The sequence below is a fragment of the Bos javanicus genome, chromosome 26 (genome assembly GCF_032452875.1).
Source record: "Bos javanicus breed banteng chromosome 26, ARS-OSU_banteng_1.0, whole genome shotgun sequence".
Taxonomy (NCBI): domain Eukaryota; kingdom Metazoa; phylum Chordata; class Mammalia; order Artiodactyla; family Bovidae; genus Bos; species Bos javanicus.
In genome coordinates this window covers 17908525-17932099 of record NC_083893.1, presented here as the reverse complement: position 1 = coordinate 17932099, position 23575 = coordinate 17908525, and the positions used below count along the sequence as shown (strand labels likewise).

The 23575-nt window shown below is 44.0% G+C and overlaps 1 protein-coding gene across 1 annotated transcript in view; it reads left to right on the top strand.

The window, feature by feature from the left end:
• The first annotated feature begins 1161 nt into the window (after positions 1 to 1161).
• The window catches only part of PIK3AP1 (phosphoinositide-3-kinase adaptor protein 1), a 120699-nt gene continuing 98285 nt past the window's right edge, over positions 1162 to 23575 (top strand). Inside the window, exons 1-2 of the mRNA XM_061402952.1 lie at positions 1162 to 1479; positions 11585 to 12001. Coding sequence (XP_061258936.1) covers positions 1467 to 1479; positions 11585 to 12001 — 430 coding nt within the window. The 5' untranslated portion in view covers positions 1162 to 1466. The remainder of the gene's footprint in view (positions 1480 to 11584; positions 12002 to 23575) is intronic.

Below are 23575 nucleotides of genomic sequence, written 5' to 3'. Positions count from 1 at the left end.
TTGGTGCTTCAGCTTCAGCATCAGTCCTTCCAGTGAATATTCAGGATTGATTTCCTTTAGGATTGACTAGTTGGATCTCCTAGCAATCCAAGGGACTCTCAAGAATCTTCTCCAACACCACAGTTCAAAAGCATCAATTCTTCAACGCTCAGCTTTCCTTATAGCCCAACTCTCACATCCATACATGGCTACTGGAAAAACCAAAGCTTTGACTAGACCGACCTTTGTTGGCAAAGTAATGTCTCTGCTTTTTAATATGCTGTCTAGGTTTGTCATAGCTTTTCTTCCAAGGAGCAAGCATCTTCTGATTTTATGACTGCATCTTTTAATTTCATATCTTACTCATGTAAGATAATAAATTTGTTTTATTTTAGGCCATTGAATTTGTAGTAATCTGTTATGGCAACAGTAGATAACTAGTTCTTGGACTGAACCCTGATACTTCCATTATTAAATGTCTTTCATTTCTTTCCACTTGCACAGAAAACCTATCTCTCTGTCATCTCTGCTCTCTGGACATCGCTGAGGGCTGCAAGGGCACAGCTCCCTTCAGATCCACTACAGAGCGGCAAAGGGAGGAGGATAAGACGTGGCAGGCGAGTGCGAGGGTTAAGGGAGAGCTCTAGCTCTGGTCTCAAACAGGCGTGGTATAGAACCTCGGGGAGCATCTGCTCTCTGTGGGAGTCTGAGTAAGAGATTTGGCTTCTTTCTTCAGCGCTAACCTGAAGGCCATGATAGGTGCTACCTCAAAGGCACAAAAGGCAATGACGACGATACCTTCCGTTTGACATATGAGATTATCATTAACGCTCTTGTGCCGTCTGGAGATCAGGAATTACAGGAAGGTCACTGGAGGGTAATCAAGGGCAACATCAAGCACCAGGGCCAGGTGCCAGAGAAGATGCCTCTTCCCCTTCCTGCCCCCTCCCCTTCCTGCCAGGGCAGCGGCTCAGGGAGAAAGCCCCAGGGAATGGGGAGATGGCTGGGCCACCTGTGCACACTGACAGCCCCCGCCCCAGATCGCAGAGGCCGTGCAGCTAACCCTTCTGCCTCCGTCCTCTCTCAATGCTCCCTCACTCGGGCTGCCCTTTGGTGGCCGACCCGGCTGATTTCACGGGGAGCGGGGCGCACGAAGCCCCTCTGCCTCCTCCCTACCCTGAGTGAGCGATGAGGGGAACGCGGGAGGCTGGCCGGCTGCGGGCCGATGGGGGGCAGTTCTCACTTCCCCTCCCCAACCGCCCGGGGAGCAGGTGCCGGGGGCCGAGCCCCGTCGGCGAGGCGGGCCTTGTGGACACGCCCTCTCGGCGAGTCCTCGCTGCCCCGCAGGAGGAAGCGCCAGAGCCGCGGCTGGTGCTGCGCGGAGCCGGGCGCGCCGCTCCCGTCCTGCGCCAGGGCCGCCGCCGAGCCCGCTCCGGCCCCGGCCCCCGCGCGCAGCGAGCCGGGCACGGAGGACCGCGGCCGGCGGCATGGCAGCCTCAGGTGCGTAGGCCGGACGCCGGTCCCTCTCCCCCGCCTCCCTTCCGCGCGCCCTCTCGCCGCCGCCGCCCGCCGTCCGCTGTCTCCTCTCGCTGTCCCCGGCTGCTCCCTCGGCTCGGCGCGGGATCTGTGTTCTGTTCTTTCCTCTCTTCTTGTCGCAGACTTCCCTCCCCAACTTTCTCACGTTCCCCTTCCCAAGCTGTTGCGCGATTCTCTTCGGCCCCTGCCCTACCTTCCCCTGTCCCTCATCTTCTGAGTCTCCTTTTCTCCCTCTAGCACTGGCCCTTGAGCTTCTGAGGGTCGATCTCCCTGTTGAACTAACTCTGTGAGCCAAGAGTCAAATTTAAATGTGGAGAGCCCTCTGGTCTCTCCGCTGGCTAAATGCTTCTCTTCGGATCCTATCGGGCCAATAGGGGGCGCTCAGACAGTCCGAGTTTGGAGATGGGCTTTGGGCCGCCTTCCTTAACCGGCTTCCTCTTCCTTCCTGGGCCTTTTTTTTTTTTTTTTTTTTTGTCTAGAATTTTGGTAGGACTCTAGGAACACCACTCCTTTAGTTTTACTTTTCTTATGTCCTTGTCAGAACTTTGGGGACTGGGGATAGGTGAGGGTAACTGGGTAATCTACCCATCAAAAGGTGCCAGGAGTCTGTTCTAATTAGCCTTGGGCTCCCTTCTGGTCCATAAAGTGTACCCTTGGCAAGCCTCTCACTCACTGAGATCCAGAAGAAGCACAGTAATGATGATGAGAATAGAGACAACCAATGAGCACTAACTATGCAATGGAGTGGATATTGTGCACCTAAATATGTCCTCACTGGTGACCAGGACACCCTAATCTCTGCTCTCAAGGAGTTTATAGTCTGTGAAGGCAAGCCATAAGTACAACAGGGAATTATTAAATGAGAAGATTAGAGTTACCATGTTTGCAAGTGCGTTTACTAGTATTTTTCCACCCCATCTTATAATGTTTTAGTAGAGATAACATGTGAAAACAGGATGTAAAATCTTCTTGAAAAATAATATCTAATTGGCTGGGAGGACGTGCTATATTTGGGGAAATTGTGGGCAGATGCTAGAATGAAGGGCCAGCTCTCCCCAGGTGCCCTGAGATAGTCTTCTAATTGTGACTTGAAAGAAAAGGCCAATCAACGGTGACAGTTCCCTTAGATTTGGTAATGCAAACTTCGTATTTAAGGGAATTGGGAAGGTAGCTAACCTTAGCCTCCTGGTTCTCTAGCTGGGCACTAGAGGTTAGAAGAACTTGTACTATGAATAAGGTAATAGTAGGTTCATAGTCCACACAATCCATTTGAAAGCCCGTGCAGAGTTAACTGCTGCTGCTGCTGCTGCTAAGTCACTTCAGTCGTATCCGACTCTGCGACCCCATAGACGGCAGCCCACCAGGCTTCCCCATCCCTGGGATTCTCCAGGCAAGAACGCTGCAGTGGGTTGCCATTTCCTTCTCCAATGCATGAAAGTGAAAAGTGAAAGTGAAGTCGCTCTGTCGTGTCCGACTCTTCATGACCCCATGGACTGCAGCCCACCAGGCTCCTCCATCCATGGGATTTTCCAGGCGAGAGTACTGGAGTGGGGTGCCATCGCCTTCTCCGGCAGAGTTAACTAGAGGGAATCAATTCATTCAACATATATTTATTGCAGGCACAGTTCTAGGTGTCAGGTGTATATTTAATAAAGCAGATGTAAGCCATGACTCCTTGAAGCTTATGGAACAGCGAGGGAAGGCAGGCAATACACTGAATAAGGAAAGTGCCATGTGCCTGCGTGCTTAGTCATGTCTGACTCTTTGTGACACCATGGACCATAGCCCTCCATGCTCCTCTGTCCATGGGATTTTCCAGGCAAGAATGCTAGAGTGGGTTGCCATTTCCTCCTCCAGGGGATCCTCCCAACCCAGGGATTGAACCTGTATCTCCTGTGTCTCTGGCATTGGCAGGCAGATTCTTTACCACTGAACCAGCGGGGAAGCCCAAGGAAAGTACATTATGTGATGGCAAAACAGTAGAGAGGTAAAGGGGGTTGGAGATACATTTTTAAAGGAAGCTGCCAGGTTAAGTCTCATGGAGAAAGGGGCATCTGAGCAAAGACCTGAAGGAGCGCAGGAGAGGAGGCATGTGGGGGAAGAGGGCTTTAGGCAGGGAAACAATAAATGGGCGGATATGACATATTTCTGGAACAGGGAGCAGGCCAGAGTGGCCACAGTAGGTGGGTGACTGGGGAGAAGTAGGAGATAAGATCAGTGATGCTCCCACCTCCGTCTATTGCTAGGAACAGTTCCTGGGCTGCTTAGACCAGGAAATAGCATACTTTGGGTGGAGAAAACCACCCCCGACCAGTGTCCAGTAGGCGTGGCCAAAGGGGCTAGAATTGTGTGCTTCTATTCTTACAGGGATTCAAGCCCAGTGGCCAAACCTGGGCCCATTTATGGGCTCTGTAGTGTCTGTAATCTCTTTATGTCTGTAATGGTTAAAGCTGTCAAATCTTCTTGCCATAAACATCCTTTGTGGTGAGTCACCACTCCAGTTTCTGAAAGTGGAAGACTTTCTGAGATCTGGAAGTACTGGGTCCCATGGTGGATGGCACACTGGTGGGAGTGGTGAGACTTTCTCTCTGTCAGGATGCTGTAGTCTCTGGAGCCATCCAGGCCACTCTCCTATGTGTCTTCCTCTTTTTCTCCTCTTCCTTTGCCTCTTCGCAGGGTTAAAGAATCATGGGTTCGATCCCTGGGTCGGGAGGATCCTCTGGAGTAGGAAATGGCAACCCACTCCAGGATTCTTGCCTGAAAAAAATCCATGGACAGAGAAGCCTGGTGGGCTACACTCCATGGGACTGCAAAGAATCAGACACAATTGTACAACCATCATCACAGTCAATTTTAGAACATTTTCATTACCTCAAAAAGAAATTCCATACGCTTCAGCCATCACTCCGTTGTTCCCTCTTCCTCTCTAGCCTTAAGTTCTACTTTCTGTCTCTGTAGATTACATTTCCCTACTCTGGACTTTCATATAAATGGGATTATATATTATGTGGCCTTTTGTGATTAACTTCTTTCACGTTGTACGTTTTCAAGGTTCATCCAAGCTGTAGCATGCATCAGTACTTCGTTTCTTCTTATGATCCAATCATGTGGTCTTCTTCAATTCCCTTCCACTGGAAGGATGAGCATTAGTTTCTCTCTTTCTTTTTTTTTGGAAATGCATATTTGCTTGTTGAAATTGAGGAGAATCTTGACTGTCTGAAAAACACTTGGAAAATGAGGTGAAATGAAATGGAGTCAGCCTACCCTGGAATATTCTGCAGGCTTCTGATGATGTCTGTTGTATTTACTCTTGAGAGAGAGGAAAGAGAAGCCATAAGTGATTTTCCCAAGTGGCCAAGCCTGGTTGAGTGAAAACTAGAATCCTTTCCTCTGTGTATCAGCCTCTAGGTATTTGAAGAAAGCTCTCATACCTTTTTCTACCCCCACAAGGCTTCTCTTACCTCTAGATCCTTCTTCCATTCCTGGACTTATAGGACAAAAGAGCTTGAAGGGACCTAAAATTTTTTTGTCATGTTACCTTCTGTCTGATCCTCAAAGTCCCTCAGTACTCCTGTGAAGTCTCTAAACTTGAAACTTTCAGAGTCTGGAAGCTCCTCATGTTGTTTCCAGATCTCTCCCTATTCGAGTCGCCTTCCTTGTGTCACACCCTGCTTCAATATGGTGCCCAGATTCAGACTCGGACTCCAGGTTGGATGAATGGAGTGGTCTGGGCTGGGTAGTTTGAGGAGCTGCCAAGCTCTTTCTTCTCAGGTCTTCTCTGGGGTGGATTCTTCAAAGGAAGCTGTCTTTCGGTCACCGTGTTTCTCACCACCACTGTCACTCCCTGTTGCCACCAGCCAGCCCTGCCTCTGCTGTTCTCCACTCCTTTCTCCTTTGATAGCCAGTCCTGGTCTCGAAGCTCCTCAAGGATAGAGATCCTTCCTTATTTCTGTCTGGAATTTATGGACTCCTTATTGGCTCATGTATTTCATTTCTCTAAATAAACAAACAAAAATGAAGGAAGGATTTGGCACGTGTGAAGAAGTGACTTATGATTAAAGGAAGGGACTCATTGAAGAAAAGGGTGTCCCTACGCATGAGAGAGAGTCCCCGACAAAACATTTAGTCCCAGCAGGTTGTGGAAGGACTTTGACTTCCACTTTGGACTTTTCTAGAATTTCCCCAAGTTTCAGTTTCAGCACCAGAGTGAAATTCAGGAAGGTGATAGATCTCGTTGTCCTCATTTACACTGAGGCAAAATTGCTTAGACAGAGTATATTGGTCTGAAGTCACACCAGGAGTTGGTGACCAAGTAGGTTGTGATGTTAACTAGCCTGAGGTACTAACCACTTCCTTCTCAAGTACTAGCATACCTCATTTTATTGCACATGGCTTTATTGCGCTTTGCAGACATTGCGTTTTACTTTTGACGAATTGAAGGTTTGTGGCAATCCTGCATCAAGCAAGAATGTTGGCGTTATTTTTTTTCCAACAGTGTTTGCTCACTTCCTGTCTCTCTTTCACATTTTGGTAATTCTTGCAATATTTCAAGTTTTTTCATTATTTACTATATTTGTTATGATGATTTGTAATCAGTGACCTTTGATTTTACTATTGCAAAACATGGTTAAGGCTGAGAGGGTAGTATTTTTTAGTGATAAAACATTTTTAAATTAAGGTATGTACATTGGGATTTTTTTTTTTTAGACTTAATGTTCTCACACAGTTAACAGACTACACAGTATAGTATAACTATAACTTTTATATGCACTGGGAAACCCTCAAATTTGGGAGACTTGATTTTGCGGTATTCGCTTTATTATGGTGGTCTAGAACCAAACCTTCCATGGGGTCGAGAAGAGTCGGACATGACTGAACGACTTCACTTTCACTTTTCACTTTCATGCATTGGAGAAGGAAATGGCAAGCCACTTCAGTGTTCTTGCCTGGAGAATCCCAGGGACGGGGGAGCCTGGTGGGCTGCTGTCTATAGGGTTGCACAGAGTCAGACACGACTGAAGCAACTTAGCAACAGCAGCATCAGAACCAAACCTGCAATTGCTCTGGAGGATGCCTATACTTTCACTCAAAGGGGGTGAGTGAAATTTAGCACCAGAACCTCAGGAATGAGACATTTTAAGTAGATTTCCATTTAGAAAAGTCTAACTCTGGGAAAGACTAGAGATCTCTTCAAGAAAATTAGAGATACCAAGGGAACATTTCATGCAAAGATGGGCTCGATAAAGGACAGAAATGGTATGGACCTAACAGAAGCAGAAGATTTTAAGAAAAGGTGGCAAGAATACACAGAAGAATTATACAAAAAAGATCTTCATGACCCAGATAATCACAATGGTGTGACCACTCACCTAGAGCCAGACATCCTGGAAAGTGAAGTCAAGTGGGCCTTAGAAAGCATCACTACGAACAAAGCTAGTGGCGGTGATGGAATTCCACTTGAGCTGTTTCAAATCCTGGAAGATGATGCTGTGAAAGTGCTGAACTCAATATGCCAGCAAATTTGGAAAACTCAGCAGTGGCCACAGGACTGGAAAAGGTCAGTTTTCATTCCAATCCCAAAGAAAGGCAATGCCAAAGAATGCTCCAACTACCACACAATTGCACTCATCTCACACTCTAGTAAAGTAATGCTCAAAATTCTCCAAGCCAGGCTTCAGCAATATGCGAACCATGAACTTCCAGATGTTCATGGTGGTTTTAGAAAAGGCAGAGGAACCAGAGATAAAATTGCCAACATCCGCTGGATCATGGAAAAAGCAAGAGAGTTCCAGAAAAACATCTACATCTGCTTTATTGACTATGCCAAAGACTTTGACTGTATGGATTACAATAAACTGTGGAAAATTCTGAAAGAGATGGGAATACCAGACCACCTGATCTGCCTCTTGAGAAACCTGTATGCAGGTCAGGAAGCAACAGTTAGAACTGGGCATGGAACACAGACTGGTTCCAAATAGGAAAAGGAGTACGTCAAGGCTGTATACTGTCACCCTGATTATTTAACTTCTATGCAGAGTACATCATGAGAAACGCTGGGCTGGAAGAAACGCAAGCTGGAATCAAGATTGCCAGGAGAAGTATCAATAACCTCAGATATGCAGATGACACCACCCTATGGCAGAAAGTGAAGAGGAACTAAAAAGCCTCTTGATGAAAGTGAAAGAGGAGAGTGAAAAAGTTGGCTTAAAGCTCAACACTCAGAAAACTAAGATCATGGCATCTTGTCCCATCACCTCATGGGGAATAGATGGGGAAACAGTAGAAACAGTGTCAGACTTTATTTTGGGGGGCCCCAAAATCACTGTAGATGGTGATTGCAGCCATGAAATTAAAAGACACATACTCCTTGGAAGGAAAGTTATGACCAACCTAGATAGCATATTGAAAAGCAGAGACATTACTTTGCCAACAAAGATTCGTCTAGTCAAGGCTATGGTTTTTCCAGTGGTCATGTATGGATATGAGAATTGGACTGTGAAGAAGGCTGAGCGCCGAAGAATTGATGCTTTTGAACTGTGGTGTTGGAGAAGACTCTTGAGAGTCCCTTGGACTACAAGGAGATCCAACCAGTCCATGCTAAAGGAGATCAGTCCTGGGTGTTCTTTGGAAGGACTGATGCTAAAGCTGAAACTCCAATACTTTGGCCACCTCATGCAAAGAGTTGACTCATTGCAAAAGACTCTGATGCTGGGAGGGATTGGGGGCAGGAGGAGAAGGGGACGACGGAGGATGAGATGGCTGAATGGCATCACTGACTCAATGGACATGAGTTTGAGCAAGCTCCAGGAGACAGTGAAGGCAGGGAAGCCTGGCAATCTGTTATCCACGGCGTCACAGAGAGTCAGACATGACTTAGCAACTGAACAGACTCCTTAGAAAAGTGGTATAAATCACTCATATCTACATAGTCAGGCAATGTACTGTTGCTGCTTTCCTGCTAAGACAATCAGTGCTCTGAGACCCAAGTTTTCTTCTTAAGGGTATTTCTTAAGTACCTTTTAAGGGTGCTCTCAGAAATCACTTTCTTCCTTCTTCCTCACTCTTTAGCCATCACTTGTCAACCCTGTTGAAAACATTACCCCTTGTTTCTCCATCACTAATGTATGGGACCACAGCCAGCCTCTTCTGAGACCTTACTCTCCTTCTAGTTCTTTTGCACAAACTATTGACGTGATATTTGCTAATATATTTGTCTCTGTGTGTATGTGGAGGGAGGGTATGTGACTACAGCTTCTTACTTTTATACTTTTAAGTAAACCCTGAGCACAGCATCACTAACTTTGCATCCTTAATACTGTAATGAAATGTAGTCTTGCACACTGCCTACCTGATGGGCCATATTCATGCCCATTCATATACCATTACCCTTTACATTTAGAAGAACATTTGCTTCTTAGTATAAAACAGCCACGTAGGGAGGAGGAGCATAAAGAAGACAGATATATTTGGATGTTAATTCTGCTTGTTCTCAGTATGAGCTCCATAGTTATGTAGATTTGCCAATTTTATTCCTTTTGTAGTTCAGAAATTATTTTTCCATCGAGGTTCAAAGAAATATTCTACACAGAAGAAAAAAGATTCAGTTGGCAAAGATTTCATTTTATGGAAGGCTGCACCACTGATACGTTTAAATTTTGTCCTTGATCTACTTAACTCTGGAACCAGAGTAAGCATTCCTAAAAGGGACTGTTTTATTCCAAACTGAGGAAACAGACCATGTTCAGAATTGAGTTTGCTACAGAGCTACAGACGTCCATGGTGTCTTCAGAATTGCTGACTTTTATTCCAGTCTCAAATTGCCTTCTTTTAAAATTTGCGCACCTTCCCTTCAAAAGGAATCACAGGCTGATGCTCTTGTTCCTACTGGAAACCTATTGGGTTTTATATTAGTACTGAATGAGGGGCTCCGAAAAGAAACAGCACATTTTTGTTTTATTTACTGTTTTAAAAGATTTGGTACTGTCATCCTGGGGGGATATCAGAACTGTGTTGGGTTTACATTTTATATGTCATTATTTTTATTTTGAATATGGAGATGGATGGGGCCAGGAACGGGACTTCCTTCCATGATGTTTTCAGAGCTGAGAAGCTCAGGTCTTGCCCCAGTCCTGCCTCTGACATTGAGATAAATGTGGCCCAAGGATGGCATTTAATTGTGCTAATCCACAACTTAGATGAATCCCATTTCACAAAATTCCCTGCTTCCATCTCTGAGTGGGAGGAGGGCTCCCTATTGCCTTGTAGATTAGTAGGTGCTTCTCTGTGCTCACCCCTTCCAAATCCCTTAGAATAGTTCATTGAATTAATGGGAGATGAGGACTCACAAGTGTTACGTTAAGAGCCAAGCTTCTTTGAACTTCCATAATGGAAAACAAGAGTTATTGCTCATAAGATTCTTGACAGAATTCCTGATGGGAGATAGCAGGTAAAGTCGGCAAGAGGATGGGATAGGAAACCAGGGGGCAACCTGAGTTTCAGTCCGGACTCTGAACTAATTTGCTGAATGTAAATTTAAATAAATTCCTTTATCTTCTCAGATGAAGTATATCTTTTATCTGTAAATGAGGAGTTTGGGATCACTTTGTGATCCCCCTAAGATTCAGCACATCTCTGAGGCTTTGGACTCCGTTTCTGGCATTTGTGCTTTATTACAAGAAGAATAAAGCCTGTGTGACAGACCATGTGGTGAGGGGCACCTTATAAAAGACACTGTATAGGTCAATGTGTTAGTTCAACCATGGTTACCTTTACGTTAATGCACTGTTTATATTACTGGAAGGATAATGACACCGGCTGCCAATCACTTGGTATTAGGAGAAGGCGATGGCACCCCACTCCAGTACTCTTGCCTGGCAAATCCCATGGACGGAGGAGCCTGGTGGGCTGCAGTCCATGGGGTCGCTAGGAGTCAGACACGACTGAGCGACTTCACTTTCACTTTTCACTTTCATGCATTGAAGAAGGAAATGGCAACCCACTCCAGTGTTCTTGCCTGGAGAATCTCAGGGACAGGGGAGCCTGGTGGGCTGCCGTCTATGGGGTCGCACAGAGTCGGACACGACTGACGCGACTTAGCAGCAGCAGCAGCAGCAACCAATCACTGAGGGTTTACTACATGCCAACCACTATGCTCAGCAATTTACATAACATATTTAATTCTCACAAAACACTGATAAATATTGCCTTTATATTGCCATTTACAGATAAGTACATGAGGTTTAAAAAATGTAAGCGACTTGCCCAGGGTTTCACGGCTACTACTTCAGAAAGCCAAGATGCTAAGTCTGGCTGCCTGATTCCAGATCTGTGTTTGTAACCACTGTGTTTGGGAAAGCTAGGTTCTGGGATCAAACTGAAAGTGTTAGGCGCTCCGTCATGTCTGACTCTTTGTGACCCCATGGACTGTAGCCCACCAGGCTCCTCTGTCCATGGGATTCTCCAGGCAAGAATACTGGAGTGGATAACCGTTCCTTTCTCCAGGGTATCTTCCCAACCCTGGAATCAAACCTGGGTCTCCTGCACTACAGGCAGATTCTTTACCATCTGAGCCACCAGGGATCAAACTGCCTCGGTTCAAATTTTTAACTCTGCCACTGGGGCTCTTGGGTAAATTACTTATTCTGCCATACCTCAATTTTCTCATCTTTAGAATCTGGCTAGTAGTGGTACCTTGGAAGTTTGCTGTGATGATCTAATGAATTTTCTAGGCAATAAGCTGGAATGTAGTAAGCTCTAAGTAAGTGCTTGCAGTTTCTTTCATCATTGTCATCCTATACTACATCAGCCATTTGCAGGAGAGGATACCAGCAGAAGCAACAGTGTATGCAAAGATCTAAAACAGCATGGGGTGTTTGGACAATGGCAGGGAGTCTGTAATGGTAGGAACACAGGCTGTAAGTGGGAAAGAAGTTGGGCAGATATGCTGGGGGTGGAGCGTGAGAGATTGTGGGTTCCAGGCCCCTCGTCTGGATGGTGACTCTTGCAGGTCATGGGAAGCCCTAGTGGGAGCAGGCATGTTAACATGCTTCCATGTCTCCTTCTTGCTCAGGGATGCCGGGAGGATGCGACATCCTCATCGTTTATAGCCGAGATGCTGAGGAGTGGTGCCAGTACCTCCAGGACCTTTTCCTTTCCAGTCGGCAGGTCCGCAGCCAGAAGACGCTGACTTACAGGCTGAGCCCCAAGACGTCCTTCTCTGCCGAGGACCTGAGCTTCTTTCTCCATGTGCGCTGCGTTATGGTGCTGCTCTCTGCGGAGCTGGTGCAGTGCTTCTGCCAGCCAAGCTTGCTGCCCCTGCTGCAGAGAGCCTTTTACCCTCCACGCCGCGTGGTGCGGCTGCTCTGTGGGGTACAGGATAGCGAGGAGTTCCTGGACTTCTTTCCAGACTGGGCACACTGGCAGGAGCTCACCTGTGACGATGAGCCTGAGACTTACGTAGCAGCTGTGAAGAAGGCCATTTCTGAAGGTAAGTGTCTCTTCTGGAGTACAGATATGCAAGCCCTGGGAAAAACGACCCATCCAGGCCTCAGGCATTTCAGGCGAGACGTTGTGGTGTTAATGGTCATCATTCCTATTACAGACTGAATCTAGACCTCACTATGCTAAGAGCCCCAGTCGTATTTACTGGTTTAGAGCAGCCTATTTCTGGGATGGGATTGTCCCATCCCAGAATAGGGTAGGTTAGGTCTCCTGGATAGGGTAGAATAGGGTGGGTCTCCTGGACCACAGGAAAGAAAGATGACACTTTTCCTTGGGTTCTGTGCTAGGATAAGCCCTCTTTTTAGAATTGTCTACACCTCAGAAGACATTGGACAGAGACTCCAGCCTAGACGGCAGTGGGGGTGGGAGTCTGAGACTTAGTTTGGTGGGGATGTGAGGACTATGACTTCCAACCTTCCTGTTGCAAGCCACTTCCATTTTTTATCATCAGGTGACCTTAAGATTTTGGTTGAAAAGGTGTCACTTTTGGGTAACATGGTTATAGAGAAACACATGCCTTCTCTATTTTCCACCAGCCTAGTTTCTGTCCTTTGCCTTGTTTCTCCTTTTCAAATGGGAGAATTCCGAGCCTCTCTGCCAGGACTAATGACTTCAGTGGCCCCAGGAAGTATGACAAATGCTCCAATTAGCAGTACCGGAAGATGTGCTCTGGGATGGATGTGTGTCACAGCTTTTCTTCCTCTTTTTGATTTCTATTTTTTGCTTCACTGTGAGCTATGAGCAAGCTATGTGTTTATCTTCTATTCTCTTGCCATTTGAGCTCTGATACACCTGATGCCAGCAAAGAAACCTGGAAAATAATGGAGCGATGTAACTATGCTCAGTTATCCCTGGTGTGCCTTGGGCATTAAAATTTGACTCATCCACCCCATGTCGTTTGATTTGTGAATCAAGAATTCACAAATTCTTAGTGACCTTAAAAAGCTAGTAGAGTTCCTAGATATTTTTATCCCAGGAATGGCCTGCTCCAAACCAGTAAGTATGACCAGGTGACCTAACACAGTAGGATCCCAGGCCATTCTGTAATATAAATGACAAGTGTGAGTGTAGAAGATGTCTCACTTGAAACTCCCGGGACCTGGATTTTTCCAGAGTTTACTTATCTTTACTTCAGAAGGACACAAGGATAGAAAAAAAATGCATAATTCATACTTGCACGATTGTACTTCATTGGTTTGAGGGGTCTGCTGAAACTTACAGAGAAGTCAGGTACAACTGGTTGTTGCAGCAGACGAGCTTCTGTCACTGCTTAGCATGAGCTTATGATCTGGTGGGCAGGCTGCTGTGACCCACCTGTCCATCATCCCACACACCATGGCTGTGTTGTTACTGTACTGGCCTCATGGCGTGTGCGCTAACAGACTGGTCTTTCAAATACTACAGTGGTATTGTTTTTAAAAATAGATGCTAAAAGGGATTCTCTGACTATTGTTTGGCAGTGTCTGATGTTCAGATGCCTAGATAAATTGATCGCTTATAATATTATACTTTTCACTAATGACTCTGGCTCAGTGTGCTGTGAGCCCTTAGCTTCAAGTGTTTCAGAAGGAATGACATGTTTCACAGTGGTATTTCTGTTCTGAAAGCAAATAACCTCTCATCAGAAAGAGATATTTTAAATGGGAGATTAAAACCAACTGCTTAGTGGAAAATCTGGGTGGTTCAGAATCAATGGAAATGTAGGGACAAATGGAATCATAGAAAACTGTATGAGGCAGGATGGATTGTGCCTCCAATGTCATTTTCTTATCTGATATTAGATTTGTGAATTTGGGGATTTGAGGTCTCTGTGTGGGGAGGCTAGAATGGCTTAGGTTTGCTTTGGGAATGTCCATGGCCATCACCCTCAGTTGGCCCAGAAATGGGGGGCTGTATCTCTGATTTTTATGCTGAACAAGCTTTCTTAACAAACGGAAGACTTAAAGTCTAATGTAGCAAAAATGAGTGATGACACTCTATTGCCTGGCTCCGATGCTAACTGGATGCCCAATATTGGGCAATCTATGTAGCCTCTTTGGGTTTCAGTTTCCTTTTTTATGGGACTTCCCCAGTGGCTGAGCCCGTAAAGAATCTATCTGCAATGCAGGAGACCTGAGTTTGATCCCTGGGTTAGGAACATCCCCTGGAGAAGGGAATTAGCTACCCACTCCAGTATTCTTGCTTGGAGAATTTCATGGACAGAGGAGCCTGGCAGGCTACAGTCCATGGGGTCACAAAGAGTCAGACACGACTGAGCATCTAACACTAACACTTCCTTCTCTTTAAGAGGCGGGCTTACACTTGTTCTAAGACACTTTCCAGGGCTGAAACCTATGAGTCCCTTAGGCCAGAGAGTCTCAAATACTTTTGAAGCACCATCATCTTGTCCTATTTCATACCTGCTTTGACTCCCCAGAAGCTTAGAGCTAAAACAGTGTTTAAGGATCAAATTATCCCTATGCTATGTTTCTGGTATGAGTATGTCCTTAGTTATAGTCTGTATAACTTGTGATAATTTATTTTAATATCCCTGTTGTACACATGAGGTTTTCCTAAGGTAGTTCAAAATAAAAGTCAAAAATAAAATTTTCATACACCCCACTAGTACAAGCTGGCCCAGTCCTATGAGAAATAAATACATGAAACTTATTTCTTTGACTTTCTCTGTTAAAACAATTCCAGTGGGAGACATAATGGAAAATTGATAATGGGGATGCACTAATGGTAGAAACAATAATTGTGGGGTTACTGATTGTACAGCTATTAAAAGCTACAGGGAGACACATTTCAGGCATCTTTCTAATAACTGAAGTGTGCAAAGATGGGATGGGTGGCCCTTGGAGGTGGTAAGTTCCACATCACCAGGAGTGTGCAAGCAGAGACTGCCTGTATGGTGTAAAAGGAATTCATCTTTGGAACCATGGTTATACCATGTGACCTTCACAATCTTTCATCATAAAATTCTCTTACCTTAAGTTTCTGGGGTTTTTTTGCTAGGGAAACATGTCTATACTGAATCCAGTCTTCCTCCTTCACCAGATTTTCCTGGGGTTTCTAATTCCCAACTGAAGAAATATTGGTCATATTCCTACTGTAACCCCAACAGAAAATAGCAGGGAAAAAGATTTCAATTCATAATCTATGTAACCCTTGAAAACTGTAAAACTCCAAGAATATTTATATACATATATATTTTTTAAATTTTAAGGTCTTTTCTGAGAAAACGTGATGAAATGAAATTTTTATTTTAAGGCAGGGCAAGAAAAAATTAAACATCAAACTCTCTCTGTATTTGGATCTCTCCTCCCCTCCCACGTGTACAGTGGGCATCCGCATTGTGCATTGACCCACGTTAGCCTGAGTTTCTCAGGAATGGGAGTGCCTTCTCGACCATAAAGATCAATTTTTTCTTTCTTCTGACACTAACAATGTAACTTAAAATAATAGTGTTCTTTCCCAGCTTTGTACAGGGTCATGATGACTTGTTGCTTGCTTTGTCTGTGCCTACCTGGACCATGTATCCTTGATGAACTTTATGTAAAACATCAGCATGTCATTTTGATGCACAGTCCTTTGTCTCAAAAATGTTTGTGACTGTGCCTTTGACTTCTAGCAGGTAGGAGAGTTCTTAGAGCTTTCTGAGAATCTACTTGCTAGGTTATAATCCTCCGTATGGCTCAAATAAAATTCTTTTTGTCTTCTTAACTTGATAATTAGTTGAATTTTTGTCAACAAATATTACTACTTAGTAAGATATTCATTGAGACCATTTAAAATTTAGGCTAAATTTTAGACCACTTAAAATTTAAAATAAGGCTTAAAGATTAAAAGCTTTAGAGAATAGAACTGGTAATAGAAGTAATAATTCCAGAAACTGGGATCGATTGTGGTGGTTGTTGTTCGTGTCTAACTCTTTTGCCACCCCATTTACTGTAACCCACTAGGTTCTTCTGTCCATGGGATTTCCCAGGCAAGAATACTGGAATGGGTTTCCATGCCCGCCTCCAGGGGATCTTCCCAACCCAAGGATTGAACCCACATCTTCTGCATTAACAGGCAGGTTCTTTACCACTGAGCCACCAGGGAAGCCCTGAATGAGGTTACAAGTAGTTAATTATACTTTCTCTTGCTGCTGTGTTATCTAAATAAGTACTTCTCAAACTTTAATGAGGGTGGGAAGACCTGGGATTCTTGTCAATATACAGATTCTTACTCTATGAGTCTGGATGGGACCCAAGATTCTGCATTTCTAACAAGCAACCAGGTGATGCTGATGCTGCTGGTTAGGGGTCTGCTGAAAACTGAGCTAAGGTCTAAGTCACCCTTCCTTTGTCAAGTCAGTTGTCTTGTACTTCTGTTATGCCTGGATCATTTTCTCAGATATCTACTTTTCTGGAAATGAAGGCACTATCTCATAAGGTTGACTCCTGGACCAGTGTTTACGTATAAAATAAGACCAGTGTTTGGTGCTTAGGCCAGTAGACTTCAGGATAGGGCTCTTGAGTTCTCTTCCTGGTCCTTGACTCACAGATTCAATATGTTAGCTCTGACAGCTTTCAGCCTCTCCATTTTCCAGATGTAAATGGTCCTGACATCGGAATGGGGGTATACTTCCATCACAGTCCTTACTGCTTCTTCATTTAACAGGCGTGTTGATCATAATTACTATGCCACTAAAAATGTTTGGGAGGTTTTATTTCCTACCCCCTCTCTCCAAATTTGTCAGTCACCTTAAAACTGAGCAGATGTTTTAATTATAGAGGCTTCAGTGTGTCGTAACAGCCAGTTTATTTCCCAAGGCCTTCATCTGTAAAATGATGGGGTTGGACCAGGTGATTGGAAGGTTTCTTCCAGTACCCCAGCACTGTAAGATATCATTGTGAGTTTTCTGGGCAAATTACCCAGAACCTTTTAACCTGTTCAGTTTAGTTCCAAAATGTTTGCAGGGTTATATACCCAGGGCATAGAAGACTGTACTATTGTTCTGAATTGTTTGGATTTGTTAGGTGATTATTTTAAAATAAGGAAGTGAGAAAAACCAAGGTACAGCACCGAAATTATTTCCTCTTTTTATAGGCGCTCTATTTTTTTTTTTTCAGGCGCTCTATTCTTTACTGCAAATCTCATTGGAATGTAAAAATAGATTCTGTTAGTCTGTGTGGGAGAGGTCTTGATGGGTGACACTGAGTTTTATTTCAAAAGTTCTCATAATTTAGTGTGTCCATATTTGTGTGTGTATGTGTTGAGGGGGAAGGGAAGCGCTGAACCAGTTCTTCCAGTATTATTCAGTATTACGTTGGAGATCTTGTCTGCTTTCTTATATGTATTTTCTTTTTACCTCCACTATATTTTCTCATGCCCTTTGTGCTTCTCATGCCCAGAATCATCATGAATTTTGCCTTTTTCACATGGGGAAAATTTAGAGGGATTTGTCCACATCTGGCCTTCCTTTGTTGATATTAGTATTCTAATCTGATTGTTAAACTGGAGTTTAAAAGGAAAACAATTGAGATACAAATACTTTTAGCTAATCAGATGGATTCCAAAGTCTTCTCCCAGATTTAAAAAGGAACATTTTCTTTTCTGAAATAAAATACAATTGACCCTGGAACAACATGTGACTCCCCTGCCCCCACCCATGTAGGCAAAAATCTTTGTGTCATCCTTTAGTATTGGTGGGCGATTGTTGCCAGGACCCATGTAGGACGCCAAAATCCATGGATGGTCAAGTCCCACACAGGCCCTTGGTATCTGTGGTTCTGCATTTATGGATTGAACCAACAGGGGATCATGTAGTTGATCATTTTTATTGAAAATAAAATCTGTGTATAACTTGTCAGTGCAGTTAAACCCATGTTGTTCAGAGGTCAACTGTAATGTATGTTTATCATAATGTTTAAAAAAAGAAAATGAAAAATACACCTGTAGGCTATTTCCAATTTAAAAAATAATAATGTTGCAATAAATCTCCACACAGCTTTATGCCTAAATCTTTGTCAATCTCTGTGGATTTCCTCTTAGCCAGTCTCCGTAGAGCTCCTAGAGATGGTGCTCACCTGCTCTGTGCATCTCCCCACTCTCCCCATGTGACCTGAATTCATGGCCCCTTACTTGGTTTTTTGTTGTTGCAATTTATCTACTTATTTTTCTTTCCCTTTATGCCTAAGTCAGTGATTTACGTTTGCAGTTTCTCTTGCAAAGATACTCATATGGAGAACTGCCCTGAACCACTCCTTCTCCTCATGGAAAGAGCTAACACTAAGGTGATGCTGTGTCATTTGCTATGTGTAATACACTGGTCACTTCATGGGTATTTATCCCCCACCACAACCCTGAGTGGGTAGATGGTTTTACCACCAGTTCACAGGTGAGAAAACTGAGGTTCAGCAAGGTTCAATAACTTGCATGATGACTGGGAGCAGCTCACATGGAAACATAGGGCCTTCAGACTCATGCTCTGCTTTGTCTTGCTTCCTTCTAAGCCTCTCCCCCCTCATCCTCCTCTTCCTCATGGAGACAAGAAGCAGGAAGAAAGCCTGGGAAAGAGAAAGGATTAAGGACAATGAGGCTTCCCTGAGTTCTCTAGACCACAGGATCCCAAGTCAGACTGGATATTGGCATTGCCCCCCTACTTTGTTTAACATGCTGGTGTCCCCGCCTTACCCTACGCTGACTGAACAAGAATCTCAGAGATTGGTTCAGACAAAATGAATTTCAAAAAGACTCCGCAGCGGATTATGCTCTGCAGCCATGCTCTGGAGACTCTGTTCCATGCCTGCAGCCCTGTCCATTGGTTTTCTGGTTGGAGGAGCTGGCAACAACTCAGGCCTTGTGGGCTGTCACAGGGCAGGTCACGGGGCAGTGTTCCCAGGGGCTTAGAGCCTGGCCAGGTCACAGCTCACTTCCACGTCACAGGCGGCAGCTTTTAGACAGGGGAAGAGAAGACAGACCCTCCCAGCAAAGGGGAAGTGACTGCACCCTCCTTGCTCTCCTTGCTGTGGCAGCCTCGCTGATGGTAAGTCCGTGATGGCTTCTGGGGCTTCTGTGCTGCCTTGCAGAGACTGAGGGGAGAATCTGATCTGGGGCCTCTTGAAATAGTCAATTTTTGTTCTGCTGTCCTCCTGCCTTGTGGCCTTGGGTTGTTGGTTCTGCTCTGTCTCTGCTGTGGTTTAATTCGCACTTAAGGTTCCCCCTTAAATGACCCTTGCAGAAATATGTTTCCTTCACACAGTCTTCCCTTTTGAAATAATCTTTGATTTGGAGAGACGATGCCCAGCTGGGATGGTAAAATCTGTCCCAGTGTCACTAAAAAGCTGCAACATGTCCAAAGGTCGTTTGGATTTCCCTTGCCAGGTATCTTGACCACCTCACAGAACGAGATGCTTCCTCCTAGCTACACCTAAAAACAATCAACGAGGACTAATGTGCAAGATAGATTTTTGTACCCATGGATCTGTATGAATTTCCCACAGAGCTGTGGGCCCAGGTGGTGTTGTGGAATTGGCCACCCTGCTGCTTCAAAAGCCACCCAGAGACAGCCTTCTGCTCCCAGCTAGACTTTCTGTGGTCCCTCAAGGAAAATATCTGCAAGTCACTTTGTCAACTGTGGTTGCTGAGCTGCAGTGAAAAGGGAGTGATGAATGCTGAAGTTTCCACTAGTGTGAGAATCTTAAGTTTGCACCTGTTTTTGTATGAATTGTCTAAATGCAGGCCAGGATGGAAATATCAGATGTAGGGATTTTTTCGGTTGGTTTCTTACCCTGTAGTTTCTGTAGTTTTTGCAACTCACTTCTCCTGCGATTATTGCTAGAGGAGAATACTAGAATGGAGGAGCGATCTGACATCTGTTTTACCCCTTCAAAGCCCTTTTGTAAACATTATCTCATTTGGTCAGTGCTATTTTCTTGTAGTGTTAGTAGCTCAGTCGTGTCCAACTCTTTTCGACCGCATGGACTGTAGCCTGCCAGGCTCCTCTGTCTATGGGATTCTCCAGGCAAGAATACTGGAGGGGGTTGTCATTTCCTTCTCCATTCCCAACCCAGGGATCGAACCTGGCTCTTCTGCATTGCATTTTCTTATAAGGCACACAGTATTATCATCACCACTTTACAGATGAGGAAAACAAGGCCTGGCAGGTTCACACAGCTGTTGTTCCATTAGAGCAGGATCAGGTCAAGCCCTCCTGCCTTGTAGTCCCAGGCCTAACTCTTTTCTTATCCAGACGTTGCAGTGAGCCTTCCATTCTCAAGACCCTGTGCTAGGTGCTGAAACAGAGCAGGGAAGCCAGATATAGTCATTGCTTTAATAGTCCCTGCGTTCTAGACCAGCACTATTCAAAAAACATATAACACAAGCTACATGTGAAATTTCAAGCTTTCTAGTAGCCATAGTAAAAAAAAAATTAAATACTAGAATAAAAAGAAACAAGTGAGTAAATTTCAATAATGTGGTTTACTTAGCCCAATATATCTAAAATTTCAACCTATAACCAATGTAAAATTATTAATGAAATGTTTTCTATCCTTTTCCTCATACTAAATCTTTGAAATCTGGTGTGTGTTTTACACATAGAGCACACGTTTCAACTGTTCAATAGCCACATGTGGCCAGGCGCTATTATATTGGACAGTATAGATCAAGAATGATGCTTCTTAGAGAACTGGGGGCCATATCTGTTACTATTTTAATACATGAAATGTCGTATATGTTTTTAGAAATGACTGTCCTGGTTTTTTTATTAATTTATTCAATCAGTCATTCAGCAAGTATTGAATGAGCATCTGTCATGTGCTAGTCTGTAAGGAACATCTATTCATTGTTTTCTTTCCTTTCTCATCTCCTCTTTCTGGCTTTTCTTCCTCATTCCTCCCCTTTCTTTGTCTCTTTCTATATTTTGTCAGCTATTTGGCTATGTTCCCAGGCTCTGCAAGTATACATTGGGTAAGACAAAATTAACTTTGATTAACAACGGCATTTCTGTCCTGGAATGACCAGTTTATCATATGTTCTGGTGAGACTGGACTCCTGGCAACCTATCATATCTGAAGGCAGAAACTAACCAGGGTGCTTCTGTCTATCTGTTTACCTACCTGTCTACCTACTCATCTATCTACATTTTGCAAGTATGTATAGAGCAGCATTTATGTATATTTATGCCAGTGTATATGTATCTATGTATTTTATACTGGTTTATGAACTTTTTCACTGCAAGGATACACAAGGAATTGTTAATAGTGGTTGCCTTTTGGTGGATGGAGGACATTTTGAACTTTTTATTTTAGACATTTCTCCAGTGTTTAAATTTTTCTGTGATGCTAATTTTTACTCTTTGAGATTTTAAAAGAGAAAACTGATGGGTCATGGGGATTTTATGAATCTAGAGGAAGGAGTTGGACTAATACCCAACTACTCCAAGTAGGTTGAGTTTCAGGTTAAATTCCTTTCTGCAAACTCCTTGACCTTTTTTTCAGCTTCGTTAGATTGATCTTCTGGGTAAGGGGAAGTGACACTGGTTTGTTTATTGCTGTAATGACTGTCCCATCAGTCACTCCATGTGGGCTCTGCTTGAAAAGAGGGAACAGCCACTTATCACTGAGTCATAGTTTTACTCTTCTCAAATGGAATTTGACTCTTGTGGAATTTAGATTGATGTCTCCTTAGGTTACTTCAGTCTTTGTGACAAAAAGTAAGAGAATGTGGGTGTATATTTCACAGACTTTGACACCAACTGGCTGTGCCACTGTGGTCAAGTCACCTGGCCACCCTGGACCTGTTCTTGTCCTTGTTAAAATGCTGGGAGGTGCTCAGATCGACATCTCAGACCTTTAAAGTCATGAAATTCCATGGTTACAACCACATGTAATTTAAATGTCTTACATTTCATTGTTCTCAATCTAATATTTTTCAAAATCCCATCAAGGTATTGTATATTATTTCAGCTAATAAGTTATTCTTTCCAACAGAATTTAAATAGAATTTTAAATGACATAAAAGTAGCTTCCTGTTTATGGACATTAGCCTAAATTCAGCCTTAGAAGAACATAGCAGTATGCCATTATCTGTGTGGGAATGAAAGAATGCACGTATTTCCCACTTTGTATATATTGTTTACTGTGGGTGTGTAGATACACGGTTGTGGCTCACAGGAAGATAATGGGGGCAAGGGAAACGGGGGCAAATGTGCATGACAGAATGGCTCTGTTAACTTCCCTATTTTTGCAGGATGTTTTCACAGTTTTTCAATTTAGTTTCCATTGCCATTCACATGACTGAGAGTGTGTCTGAGATGGCTGAGGAAATAGGATGATTCATGCTGTAAATGACTTTTTATCATTGGAGAAATTATTGAAGCCATGGCAGCCTTGTCATATAGACTTCTGGGCAGAAAACTTGCTAATGAAGCCAGTTTGGTAAAATTTAGATGTGAACAGTGGTCAGCTGATTTTCTAAGATACAGAAAAATGAACAAAATTAATAATCGATAAAGTTGCCTTTTCTCTAGGGGAAAAAGCCATCTGGAGACTGTTTTACTTTCACTGTATTTATGTTTTTAAAGAAAATACTTGTCTCCACTGACAGATGTTGTGTGCTCAGTAAATGGTAGTGGATGGATGAGTGGCTCGGTAGGTGCGTCCATGGATTGTTGCCATTTTCCTTATTCTTGAGCCCATTTTGAAGGTCCTAGTTGGAGAAAAAGATATCCTTCCTGTGAGCATCCTTCTTAAGGAGCCTGTGCTGCTGGTGCTGTGTGGATCATCAGTTGTTTGCATGGAGCAGATTTGTCTGTGGTCACATAGTTAGTATGTGTCTGAACAGAAACTTGTCAAACTGATTCAGAGCAAGACAGCATCTACTGAGTGCATCTTTTTTTGCTGTGTCCATACAACCTAGACAGCATATTCAAAAGCAGAGACATTACTTTACCAGCAAAGGTTCGTCTAGTCAAGGCTATGGTTTTTCCAGTGGTCATGTATGGATGTGAGAGTTGGATTGTGAAGAAGGCTGAGTGCCAAAGAATTGATGCTTTTGAACTGTGGTGCTGGAGAAGACTCTTGAGAGTCCCTTGGACTGCAAGGAGGTCCAACCAGTCCATTCTAAAGGAGATCAGCCCTGGGATTTCTTTGGAAGGAATGATGCTAAAGCTTAGTACTGGATGCTAAACTAAGCTCCAGTACTTTGGCCACCTCATGCGAAGAGTTGACTCATTGGAAAAGACTCTGATGCTGGGAGGGACTGGGGGCAGGAGGAGAAGGGGACGACAGAGGATGAGATGGCTGGATGGCATCACTGACTCGATGGATGTGAGTCTGGGTGAACTCCGGGAGTTGGTGATGGACAGGGAGGCCTGGCATGCTGCGATTCATGGGGTCGCAAAGAGTTGGACACGACTGAGCGACTGAACTGAACTGAACTGAATACTTAAACGTATACCAGATATGACAGCCTATCCCAGAAAAGAACCAGGTATGCTATTATAGAGGCCAGCTAGTAACTTGAATTGTTAACTCCATGGGGGTGTGCATGGATCATTAGTAGCAGAAATTGAGTGCATCCTTTTGAA